Source organism: Neolamprologus brichardi, chromosome 9 (genome assembly GCF_056152115.1).
Source record: "Neolamprologus brichardi isolate AB-2024 chromosome 9, ASM5615211v1, whole genome shotgun sequence".
Classification (NCBI taxonomy): Eukaryota; Metazoa; Chordata; class Actinopteri; order Cichliformes; family Cichlidae; genus Neolamprologus; species Neolamprologus brichardi.
The window spans coordinates 32796797-32810648 of record NC_142112.1 but is presented as its reverse complement, the minus strand read 5'-3'; the positions used below and the strand labels follow the sequence as shown (position 1 = coordinate 32810648).

Here is a 13852-nt window from a genome sequence, read left to right as displayed (position 1 = left end):
CCGAGCCACAGCGATGGGGCCAGGAGCCTAGACATCTGGAGTAAGGTTGGTGCTCCTTAACATTGAATGTAACCAGCTGAGATGGTCAGACTGTAGGGTAGACATAGGCCATGCTAGCGATATATCTAATCTGGCCTGGTACCACGTCAGTATCCACCAGGAGATTTGGGAAACCCTCCTTAGATACATGTAAATGGGCACCTTCCTGCCAACTTTATACAGCTGCTTTAGACTTATCTGCAAGACATTTGCATTTATATATCCATTTGAAAAATGTAAAATCTGAAGGGCTACTTGTATCTACCAGTGTCTGCAGCTATCCACATGTAGGTCAACAAGTCAGTATAATTCTGGTGTTTGAAAGAGCAAAAATTAGCTTTAAAAATACAACTTCTCGCCAATAGAAGATAGAGTAGAGTACACACAACCCTACAATTTGTGCTATACTGGCAGGTAAAAGTGCCAGGCGTCTGTTGATAAACATATTCCCCATGGGGTTTAGTGTTGGATGTGATCATGGTTTGTGAAATGCTTTACATAATATTGGCGCTAGTAATATATTTGCAATTGAATGCGATCAATAAGTTCATCTCTACAGTAAGATGAAACCCATTTTTCTGCCATGCCAGTTGAAATGGTTACAACCTCTAATCTGCCAACTCACGGTTAGAGAAGAAAATAAAAACAAGATTCTTTTGGGTTCAAATACAACCGTTGCCACCACTTCTTTTAATGCTCTGTTTTCCTGGTTTCTATGGTGACATGTTTTCTCTTTATTTGGACAAAATACATGGTGCAGGCACAAAACATACTTCCTGTGGAAATACTATACTTGAAAGTTTATGGCGCAAAAAAAGCGTAACAATTCGTATCCATGAACAACAACAACATAAACATATTGATTAGGTTGCACGCAACTAAAATTCCCAGTAAAAGTTGAGGGAAGTTCAACTTTAGTTTGAAAGTTTTCAGACATGCAGACTGAGGATTGAAATAGTATGGCTTGACAACCCCCACTCCCATCCCCACCCCCTGCTGAATGAATCCTCCTGATGGCAGCTCTGTTATACAAAGCTGAGAGGAGACAGATGGACACAGACCAGAAAGCCAAACACCAGCCGGGTGGTATGATGGGTATGCGGGCGGGGAATTGGAGGGGCAGACCGGCGAGATGGACAGGCAGGAGAGTCTGCAGAACCACTCGAATCCTTCTGTATTTCTAGCTTAACACGTCAAAATGGGTCTTCCCACATTATATTACTAAACTAAGGGACGCAGTGCAAAACGGAAGGACTCTACATTTTTTTCTATCGCACCCTTTTTGCTGGTGTTGTATTCCATTCACACATGGGTGATCAGTCACATGCACTCCTTGTGTAACAAAAGGATGCCGCCTGGTGACTCTCTTTCGCTCCCTCTTATTTTCTCTCTTTCCTTTCCATTCTTTCCCCCCACTCACACCCCAGGATGTCATTACCCCCACAGATGTTTCCCCGCGCTCTTATGACAAGTCAAAACAAAAGCTCCACAACTCCGGAGGTAAAATTCAGAGCCGACTACCTAAAACAAAGCATGCATGTAATTTCTACCTCAAGACCTAGTCAGACAAACAGTATCCTCAGTTTTTTTTTCAGCCTCTCTGTTATTCCCTAATTGGTATGGCATTCATGGCTGGAGCGCAACAGTTATTTCCGTCTCCTTGTTTTTCTCTCAACACGTCACCTTTGCTGGCTCTGGTTCCCAAACAACGGGGCTCTTGCCGAGGATGGAATCTAGCTTCATTGCACACAGAAGCCCGGAGGAAACAATAGATGCTAATTTGCTAATGACATTACTGTGGAGGTTATTAAAGCATCAGCAGAGAGGCAGGAAGCATCTTCTTCAGGGGGAGCTGCTCGATTGCTCCCAACCTGGACTCAACAGCAGTGCAATATTGCTGGGAAAAGATGTTGATGCCACTCTGCTGTCCTGAGGGAAGTACCTCTTTTGAGGAGCAATCACCATAATGATCTCACTAGTTGCCCATCGGCTAATCTGTTGGATTTTATTAATACCACCACACAAGCATGCACACATACACTCAAAGGCCAAATTTAAGAAAAGGTTGCTGTGACAACAAAGTGAGCCACTGTGGCGCTGAGATAATAACTTTTGGTGATATGGCTTTGCCACCACCTTTCTTTTCTCATTTCTGGGTGCAGTGCCAAAAGGGGTTTAGAGCAGCTTGATTTCAACACAGTCAGGCAGAGAATTAAAACCATTTGAATTTTTCAACTCTTTCCCACACTTTGATATCAATAGAGGAAAAATAACACAGAATCGGGTTTATTTACTGTTTTTTCCCCCCCAAAATGTTGCCTATTCTGACATTATCCCTAAACCTCTGAGATGGGCTCAGAATGCCCATCATCACTACCAACGGCCATGTTCAAAGTGTTCATTTAAACTCCTTTTAGACTGGATCTGGACTACTGCATTAACTGTTTAGCAATTACATTCAGAACATCAGTCATCAGTTTTGATTAGCAAACTGTGTCAACCTGATGGAAAGGTGTTAGTGACTCAAGCGACCACTAGTTGCATCCAAGTAATGCAGAAGAGTATCTTTGAACCTTGAGCAGATGAGCCACAGCAGTAAAGGGCCACACCTGTCAGCTAGTTCACACTGGGTCACCTTATTCAGAGCAACTGAAGATTGGAAAAACTTGCCTGTTCTGATGAGTCTTGAATTCTGCTGCAACATTCAGCTGGTAAGGTGGCGATTTGGTATAAATAACATGAAAGCATGGATCCATCCTGCTTTGTTTCAGGCTGCTGGTGGTAGTGTAATGGTATGGTGTTTATTCTCTTGGCACACCTTAGATCCCTTAGTACAGCGGCCCCCAACCTTTTTTTGTGCCACAAACCGGTTTACGTCCAACAATATTTTCACGGACCGGCCTGTAAGGTGTCGCGGATAATTACAACAAAATAAAATGAGTAGTAGTATAAAAAAGATTTATTCATAACACACGGGAAAAGACCCAGGGAAACCGAGTTAACGATAAAAAGGATTTTAAAAAATAACGATTAAAAACCCTGAAAACCATAAATTTCACACCCAATCATCGACGCTCGTGGCCCGGTACCAAACAACTCACGACTCCGTGGCCTGGGGGTTGGGGACCATCTGAATGTAATTTAAACAACCACAGCCTTCCTTGGTATTGCTGCTAAGTATAACCATCCCTTTATAACCCGAGTTTACCCATCTTCTGTTGGATGACTCACCACGTCACAAAGCTCCGATCATTCCAAGCTGGTTTCTTGAACAATGGAACGGGATGTCATTATGGATTTACAGCCGATACATTTTTTTTTTCTATGCTGCCATGCTAATGGAGCTAAATCTCTGAGGAATGTTTCTAGGACCTTGCTGAATCTGTGCCATCATGAACTAGGGCAGTTCTGAATGCAAAAGAGGTCCAGTCTGGTACTAACTAATGAAACTTTTCTTTAGATATTTAACTAGCTGCTTCAACAAACCATTTTTAAGGAACAAAAATCACCAAAAATCTCACTAGTGCCCCATCCGCTAATCTGTTGGGTTTTTAGTAACACCACCACAGAAGCCACCACACGCTCAAAAGCCAAATTTGAGAAAAGGTTGCTGTGACAACAAAGACAGCCGCTGTGGCGCAGAGATTAATAACTTGTGGTGACATGGCATTGCCACAGTCTTCTTACTTTACTCATTTCTGGGTGCAGTGCCAAAAAGGGTTTTAGGGAAGCTCAACTTCAACACACTCAAGCAGTGATGGAAAACAGTTTGAGTTTTTCAAGCCTTTCCACCGCTTTGTTGGCATGTATTCCAAAATGAGTGTTTTTGCAAAAAGTAAATTAGGTTTATTAGTGGATTTTCAAATGCGACTCATTCTGAGGTGTTTTTTTTCCTGTGGGTGATTTTCTATCTCTTTGTGTACCAGTAGAGTGTGCTGGGTTTATATGATCATACAGGTGACCAACTCGCTCCATGTTAAGGCCATCTCAGTGTCTTACAGCAACAGTTCCTTTGTACCTATAATTTAAATTCAAGCTATTTTGTTGTTTGTTTCTTTGTAAAAGAAGAAACACAAAGGTTATATGAACCACAAGCGTGCGCTTCATTTATCTTTTCACTCTGGCTCTCTTTACCTGTTTGACACCTTAGTGTCCCTCTCCATTTGTTGTGAAATTTGAACCGTTTGTCCAGTTAAGCATAATATTGCCAGTGTTTGAATGAGAATGTGTATGCTTCTACTGTGTCCTTGCTTTGCTAATAGCCTGGAGAATGAATGCATTCACTCATTCACAGGCCATTTTCTATTCATATACACTGTTCTGCCTACACTCAGAGGAACTGTAAAAGGTGTGCTCTTAACCTCAGATAATAAATTGTGCGGTACACTTCACCAAAAGAATCGACGTTAGTTCACATATTTAGAAGATCACCTTGACCCACTCACTGACAGAAGCCTTTGTTCTGGACTTTGGGCTGCTTTTATATCAGTATTGATCAACGGCGCTATCTCTTATTGATCTCTCCGCTGCACTACTACTTTTGATGGATTGATTGGCAGCCTGTAGCTAGAGACCAATTTGTCAGCGAGCACTGGACCTTGTCAGAGAAGAGCAGCATTATGTCCCAATCATGGACAGCCAACAATCCCAGGGGTTGTGTGTGCTTGAGTGTGTGTGGGTAAAGGGGGATGTGACGCTGAGTCTTCACGGTTGGCTTGTGAGGCCGGAGTATGTGCAAGAATGAGGTTGTGCCTCGACTCCCCTGTGGGTTAAAGCATTGGTTCCCAATTTCATTTGACATACCCCCAAAGCCCTGAGAGATGGTTTCAAAAGCTGCTTCATCAGACCGCCCCTCATGGCGTTCAGTTGAACTCATTTTAGACAGGATCTGACCTACTCTCAGCTTGCCATTTACTCTATAGCAATTACATTCGGCATACCATTTATCAGTTATGCTACAGTCACATTGGGGAAAGTAGTGGTTGGAGACCGTGGCGTGGCCAAAATTACTTCAACTATGTGCAATGAAGTTGCAGTTTCATAGCCCAGGAAATCGTTGCTTCTAAGGCAGGGACCAGGTTTGCAACTGCTAATCAGTTGCTCCCCTCAAATTGATTTTGGGGTCAAGCTGGTTAGTGATATATTGTCTGTTTGCTGTCTGTTGCTGTCTACATATACAGAAATTCACATCAAAGAGAAATGTAAGTACTTACATTCAAAGTCTGACCAGAAATGCAAAAATTTCACAATTTTTAAATCAAAATGACAAAATGACTTGCTTTTATAAGAGATTTTAACCACAATGCAATTGCCATCAGTCAGACCACGATTCTTTGGAGACAAGTTGCCTCCCGCTGGGAGACCTCTTGTGGTAAATAACCTGCTACTAGCTAAAACATAATCACCGTATGATGGAGCTTGCCTGTTTGCTTTAGTTGAATCCAGGTGGTGATGCAGAGGCGGGTTACCGTGGTTGGGGAAAACTGGGTTAAAGCTGAGTCCAACAAAAGGAAGATCAGAGGCATTTTTTCCAAATTGCCCTTTATTTTGCATCTATTTTCAAATGTCATTACAGGTAGGTCAGTGACATTCGAATAAACATGTTTGCATGTGTTTCCCCCCTTCTGTTTGTAGCAGCAGTTATATCCTCCAAATGGTTGTGATTCAGCTGCTGTACATGATGATTTGTGCCCCTAGTAATTATACCTTCCTTACACTGGGAGAGAGAGCGTGTTTGTGTGTAGGGGGGGAAAAAATGTTGTTGTTATTCTTAAATCCCCACTCGATGCTGGCTTAATCATTGTCTGACTTGTCTTTGGAATGGCTGTAATTGAAACATTAGCTGTTCGGGTCTATATACAGCATGTGGGCGGATCGCGAGCGCCTTGTGGATGGATTTTAATCATAAGCCTCGATCTTAAGCCGAACCGACTCGTGTACTTCACTTCTCCCTTTGTTTGTATGCATGTATTTATTTATTTCAAGTGTCATGTTCTCCCTTCTTGTCCTTTTCATTCTCATTTCCCCTATGCCGCTTTACATGCGTCGGCCTAGGTGAATCACTTTTATGTGTTTTAAAGCAAATTGTGCATCTGCAAAAGAAGTGTGAAAGCAATCAATCCATTAGCCGGCGCTATCGACGTTCTTTTAACAACAGACGACGCGTGCATTCGGAAGCAAGCTCAGTGTCGACTTGATAGGCGCTGTGTACTTAGTGCTCTTCCACCCAGCTCGCAGGCTAAGAAAAAAAGGAAAAGCAACCAAAAGGAAGCATTTACTCAAACGTATTGACCACTTTTCATGAATTTTTCATCGGCTGCTCAAGGCGATGGGTTGCCAGCTGGGTGCGTTGAGAAGATGAGGCGCCCATTCGATGCTGCTGACCACACACAACCCCACCCCCAATCCCCCGTGGGCTAGCACCACATTTTAAAGGTTTATCTCCTTGAACCTTTTAAACACCTGAGTGATACTGTACTTTAGAGGCCCTCTCCACATCTCTATCACCACTATGACTCACCCAACATTAGACTCTAGGCCTAAAACTGCCTCCGGCTGGCGTTGTCCTTGGCAACAACTTGAGAGCCACGGCTTATTCTCTCTCTCTCTCTTTGTACTGTGTATATTTCAGCCTTGGTCTCTCTACTATTCGATCTTGTGTGGTTACCTCAGAGTAGGGTTGAGGAAACATGTTGATCTTGCACATATTTCTCTCCACAGGCAGGGCGGGCAAAAGTCCAGCGCTGCTAGTGTGCGTCTCCAGAGGAAACGCTCCACTAAAAGCTAAATCCCACCAATACTCCACCCGCAAACACCCCTCACCTTCGGCTCAAATCCACATCACAACCCACCCTTTTACAAGCACCACCTTGACTGTGTAAGGTCGATATGCAGACTTCTGGGCCTGAAAATGATCTATTTTCTTTCACCATCGCTCACTGATGGCACCTGAAAGCACTTGGACAAGGAGTTTCCTACATAGAGCCTTGTGTGGTGCGCTACTAGAGTCCTTATCAATGCATCATCATCGAGCGTTACATTTAATTTTAATGTTGAGAAACTACAACACAATCTTTGGATGTCAGTGGAGTGAGCTGTCAAGGCTAAAAGAGAAAGTCAAATGGTAAATTTTCACAGGACCTGTCATTTCTATGCTTAGTACACATTATCTTGTCATCTCAAAATATGCACAAAAGTTGAGACGTAAGCTGCTCAATGCATTATTTTTAAGCTTTACTTGCTTATTATTTTACAGTTAAGTTTAAAATTAAACTTTTGTAGTCTGCTATGCTGTGTTATTGAGATAAAACTACCCACCAGTGTTTAGGTAATTAAACTCGTCTCCTGTTGCATCATTAAAGTGACATACATAATTAATAATCAGTGACAAAGACGCATCAATAATTACGTTCCAGTAATGCATATGAATATCTTTTTAGTGCCATTAGACTCTTTGACAACACCCATTGGTTTTGGGCTCCACATTTTGAAGCTTCAGTTTTAGCATTTGGTGATTTTTAATTGTTTTAGAGTCAGATGTTGCTTTATATGGATGAAAGACTAAAGTGCTAATTTATCACTGGACATTAGCTGCCTTTCATAAGTTGCAAGGGTGGATCACACAGTCACACATATAGGCTAATTACTAATTAAGTAAAACAGCAGTCCCCAACCCCCGGGCCACGGACCGTTTGGTACCGGGCCGTGAGAGTTGAGGCTGAAATTTTGAGGTTTTCATGGTTTTTATTCTAACTCTGTTTCCCTGGGTTTTTTCCCTTGTTATAGTTGTGTGTCTTATTTTGAAAGAAATGTTTACACGTTACCATAGCGACCAGAGAGCGTTAAGGGGCTGAGAGGAGGATGTTACTCTCAATGTTGTTGGTGCATTTCAGGAGGACGCTGCTAATAAAGTTACAGAATTAAGCTCTCGTTGCAACATGATACGTTTAATATGCTGCTGAGAATATAGCCCAGAAGAAGCGTATAGTATAGCTTTTATTTTGGACATTTCTCTGTAATAAACTCTCTTTTCCAAAGATGAGTGATTTCTCGATCAGATAGATTTATTTTTATTACTTTGTTGTTTCAGCAACATTAAATTTAAAAAATGTACTTTTGAGTTAAAATATATATTTATAATTTTAATAAATGACAAATTAAAAAGGCATGAACATTTTTTTGTATCGAAAAAATATCGAACTGTGACACCAAAGTATCGAACCGAACCGTGAATTTTGTGTATTGTCGCACCCCTAGTATTTATCCGCGACACCTTGAAGGCCGGTCCATGAAAATATTGTCTGACATTAAACCGGTCCGTGGTGCAAAAAAGGTTGGAGACCGCTGAAGGAGAACACTAATAAAGCTCTAGAATTTCACCAAAACTGAAGCAAGAACTTCTAGGTTGATCTGCACCAGATAGAAGGCGATAATATTACTCACGTAGTCCATTAAAACACTCCAAAAGGCTCCAACAACGCACACAAAACACACACAGTGAAGCACTCCAGTTTAATGACTAAAAATGAGTAATAAAAATAATTATCCCCAGAGCTCTTACAAGGTGGATTATTGAACCTTTAAACTGTATTTTGTACCAGGTTGTAAACGTGTCTTTTTAATGTGTATGTTGACTCACATTTGGAGAGAGCCTCTAGTGGCCACTAGAGGAACTGTCTGTTTTTGCCACTTTGCGTTGACTTCATTGAAGGTTACTCTTAATAATGCTAATAGCGCTAATAGTTTGTACATGTGAACTGATTTGTCAGTGTCACGTTTCAGAGGGAGTCTCTTCCTCGTTAGGCACACTCACTGCTTTGGAAATCAAGTGGCTTTTATAGACGACTCACTCTCTGACTTATTCTGTACATCTGTCCAAATCAGGTGGTTTACAACACTCTGTTTCTCTTAACAGAGTCCACACATACACGTGCGCACATAGGCTTAAAAATATTCAAGTTCAAGTGCTACATCACAGAAAATGCATGGTAAAATTCAACAAAAGAAGTAGTTGCTGAAAAATCGTTTGAAGGTTGGGTTCCTATTCACAGTGAAGGAAAGCGGTGTGAGAGGTAGTATATTGTGCCCGGGAAGCTTTTGTAATGTTCAAAACCAACCAATCTGAAGCAGAAATAAACCTTCATCTATAAAGAATGCGCTATTTTTGAATATTCATTTTGGGTTCTTTTGCTACTTTTAATGATTCGCTGTGTTTATTTGTAGTGTTAATGAATTATATTCATTAGCAGGGTGACCCTCATGCCAAGGGGAAATGCACTAATTTCTTCCCCCTGACTCTTCATCTCTGTTCCCTTCTCTGTTTCTGTCTTCACAGGATCTGCGGGAGGTCTGGCTCAACTACCCACCACACCCCCTGCAGGTTAGGAGAGATATGTTTTATTATTGATGTTTATTTTGTCTGGGTACCTCTCATTAAAACTCACCTCACCCCCAAGACACAAAAGCCTTCGCGAATCTTTGAAGTTTTCCCATCTAAATGTGCGTGTTATTTTTCTTCTTCTTCTTCTCGTGTGTGTCGGTAACAGAGGTGGGCAAGCTGTTAGGTATTTTGCCTGAGGCTGACTGAGCTCTTTATGGCTGTCACAAGGCTCCCGGTAGCCTTCCACTAGTTTCTATTGTTCTGTTCCCTTGTCTCGATGCTCTCCATTTTGGTCGAGACCCTAATCCGCTTTTTCACTTACTCAGTCTCTCTTGCCTTTTCTCTTTGCCACATCATCCCCCCCGTTTCCCCCCCTCCTCATCCTTTCTCCATCATCCGTCTCTTCAGTCTCTCTCCGTTCTGCTGCTCTTTGCTTTGCATGATCTGCCCAGAAACATTAAACATGTCAACAGTGTTTGTTTGAAATTAGGATTTGGAAGAAGAGATCAAAGATGCCATAACAGGATTACAGTCCCGAATCACATGGGGCCTCCAGGGACCGTCAGGCATCCTTCTCTCTGATGTGTTTGCGAGGAGAAAGTGTTTCTTTGTGTGTATGCCGAGTCGTCTTTAAGCGCTTTATTCTCTTCATCTTGCTGCGTATGTACATTTTTACACATCCTGCTTTTGCCCCCCCAAAAAATAGCATTGTGCTTTTTTGTTTACCTACAACATATGTTTGGGTTTTTTTTATATATCTTAGCCTCCTCAACCCTGTATTTGTTGTCCCCAAGATCCACAGAGAGCCTGGATGTTTTTTGTTGATCTTGTTCAGTGCTCAGACTAAACCCACTGTGTACCCAGCAGCCTGTTTTCCTGGTGAGCTGCACAGGCGGTGGCAGCAGTTACTGTGGGCAGGGTGGAGCTCTTGGGTCAGTCCTGCTATGGCTCTGTGGTTCGGTTGGTTCCTCCACAGCGTGCATGAGTAGACATACAGCCTCATTACCACACACTGTGCATTGCAGAGGTTTCCTCTGGGTGGTCCTCTGCCAGTGGGATAAGACCTGACTAAATTGTGTCAGCCTCTCGGTAGCTTGAAAGCACCCTGAACCGTGATGTGATCTAAGCTGTATTTACCCTTTAATTGTTTATGTATTTAAGCATATAATCTTGGAATTGGAAGATTAGGCCTCATTCTCAAATATGTGCAGAAAGTTCTCACCCTGAGGAAAAGTTTATATCACCGCGTGTATTTAAAGCTACATGCCGAGAGACCTGTTGGCAACCCCCATCAAAGAGTGCTCCCCAGGGACAAATGTTGACGAGCAGTTGTTGTAGGTTGCTGGTAGTAACTGAAGCAGCCGCTGAAGCTCCAGTTACGCAGTTCAATACAAACAACATGTGACCGCAGCAATCTCACCTAGACATGGCCAGGAACTTCCAGCCAAGCTGTTGGGAAATACTCATTGTTCCCTAGCGATTTGAGGCTGCCTGGAGGTTGCCGATTGGTCTGTAGACCTTGAAGTGGATCATGGAGAAAGGATGATTTGATATCGTCGTGTTGGTGTTGTTCCAGGTTCAACATCGCAAGTGACCAATCACATTGTTGTGACGTTATTCTTTTGCACGCCAAGCCATTCGTGCATTTATGAAATTCCAATGTTGCAAGGACAATATCAATTCTGCTTACCGTTTGTTAAAGGGTTAGGGTCAGGGTCAGGGTCCCTTGATCGGTGGACAGAGGTGGTTTCTCGCAGCTTAAGTACAGTTTTTTGTTTTACGGCGTTTTTTTCCCGAAGTCGGAAAAGTATGACGTCACAACATTCTGATTGGTCACTTGCAATGTTGATCCTGGAACAACATTTAGTATGATGATCTGGGAACAACACCAACACGACGATATCAGATCGTGCCATGGAGAAACGAGTGATATTCTAAGAGAAAAGTGTGCACTCCTAAAGGCAGAAAGTAGGAGAATTTCCATCAGAAGAAACTGGAAAAGAAGTGTGAGAATCAGAAGCCGAAGAAAAGGCACATCTTTGCAAGAGTGACCTGTGTTGACATAGATAGCATTAACCTATCTGGAGAACATGCAAACTCCACGCAGAAAAGCTCTAACCAAAAATGTAATGCAGGACGCTCCTGCTGCGAGGCCTCATTTCCAAAGCATATTCTTTGGAAAAACATTGATTTAAATAAATAAATGCTTGGGCTGCGATAATGGAGTTGATAAATGTTTTTTACCCTGAGACATGGACTATGGCTCGAGCGAAAGAAGAAGGGGAGAAAACAAGCTAATTTTGAGCCTAACAGAAGACCAATATTTGAAAGCAGGCCATGAGAAAAGGAAGGAAGCATGGATGAGAAATTCACAGCCATTGCTTAAAAAATGCTGCCAAGAAATACGAGTTTAATGACTTTTTTTGAATTTTTTAATCTATTTTTTTGGTCTTTAAATAAAGGTTTAATTAAACCTTTATTTAACCAGGACGTCCCTTGAGATTTAAATCTATTTTGATGTCATAGGCCAGTCCAGGCGTGTTGGTGCCACCTCTGAGGTGACAGCCCCACTACGGGTTAAATTACCCTCTCATCAGCACTGATGAAGCCTCTTGGAGGAAAGTTAAAATGTCTTCAAGAACCTAAAAGAAGTCGCCTTTGACCGAAACACATGACCGCCATGACCTGAGTGACTGAGTACCTACACAGACATGTTCGTGCTCTCTGTTTCTAACTGAGCCTCTATTGCCTAAATCTGCTGTTGAAAGGTAACAAGGTGTGCCAGCCTCCCCCCCGACCAAGAGAGGGATGACAGGGCAGAGATGAGAGAAGCTACCTTAATGAGGTTTGAGGCGACGGTGATGGCAGCTGGAGGTGGTGTGTGTAATTGTGCGTACACAGATCCATGTCATAGACGCATACACTACCCTGCAGCAGCCTCACCCTACAGAACACTGCGGATCACTCTGCACTTTTTCCTTGATTCACACCAGCACATCATCACCCCCAGCTCTCCAGAATAATTTACCAGAACATCATTTACACTGAGTTTGGATTGCCAAATTTCTCCTTTAGTTTATTGAGGAGATACATGAGAGTCTGGAGTTTTTTATTTGATTTGATTTTATTTTTTTTGGCCTCAGAAGACCTGGGCTCTGATTCTGCTTTCTGTCTGGACTGAGCTGAAAGTGATGCTTTGAAGCCATTTCAAACATGTTTTTTTTCCCCCCCCATCTTTTTTCAAAACTGCTGTTGATTCTTCTTTTTTTTCCTCTCTCCTCTTCACTTCGTTTGAAGCCTTGCTGCTGGCCATTTCCCCTGAAGGATAAGCTCGCGCCTATGAGTGCTGAACTCGTCAGATGTCGTTAGTTGCGATGCATGACATTTACACGCCTTTCGTTAATTAACAGAATGAGCAAAAAAGGCAGGAGTGAAATGTTTCTTAGGACACACTGGAAGATGGAACCATGACATTACCGGCAGCACTCCAATTAAAATACTGAGTTTAAAAATACATCTCTGCTCTGTGCAGCGGCTCGACATGGGAGACTTTGAGAGCGCTGTTTACTTGTCATTCCATCACGAAAACGCAGACAAAAGAAAGCGCTGGAAAATGAAGAAAGTGGCTATCTTGCCTCTGAGAGCCTTGCGTGTATTCTTTATTCTTATTTTCAGGCTACTTCGTAGTGTAAAATAGAGCAAACTAACAAGGTCAATTGAATGTGCATGCGTTCCCTTTGAGTGTCCACGTCTCAATGTTTCTGTTTTCTGTGGAAAAGATGTCTTGGTCAAGCTAACAGTTGCACCACGCAGAGACCAATTAGTTCATTCTAGCAGCCTAATTAATGCACCCATAAGGATATCTGTTGATTTAACAAACATGCGTGTACACATTTTCTTTGCATATCATTTCTTCTTCTTCTTTCTTCATATGTTCTTTGTAATGAGCTCAGACAAGAGGAAACGCTGTAGCTAAAGAGAGCCACGTGGACCCATCTACCTCTGAACTCACCAAGCCCTGGAGCTAATGTTAAAAGCATAATCTATAGCGATTTACACAACGGAAAACCGCTCTTTCAAGTCTCATCACAGTCACAAGTATGCTCACATAACAAGCCAGCGCATTTACAGTACCACTGAGTCACCAGAGATATTAATTGACTGTGGGAATCATCAGATTTACAGAGAGTGGTGGGGAAAGGGAGCTGTTTGACTTAAAACTTAATGACTAAGAGATTCCATCTGCTCCAGATCATCTGAGTTTGTTTTGAGTCGGAGGAAAAACACACACTCTAAACAGGCCCTAAAGCAGCGCATACTGCAGAGGTTCATCTCATTTACTGAATTTATCTGACACTCTTATGCAGAACGACTTCATTGAGCAAGTTTCTCTTTGGTGTGTTATTCAAGCATCCTTGAAGTGGTCTTGCTGGC

General features: G+C 42.3%; 1 protein-coding gene across 6 annotated transcripts in view; it reads left to right on the top strand.

Moving 5' to 3' along the window:
• drosha (drosha ribonuclease III) overlaps positions 1-13852 on the top strand; it is a 146820-nt gene that overhangs the window by 93624 nt on the left and 39344 nt on the right. For all 6 annotated transcript variants that reach the window (XM_087846311.1, XM_087846310.1, XM_087846309.1 and 3 more), the window contains one exon: positions 9374-9418. In XM_087846311.1, the coding sequence (XP_087702437.1) occupies positions 9374-9418 (45 nt within the window). The remainder of the gene's footprint in view (positions 1-9373; positions 9419-13852) is intronic.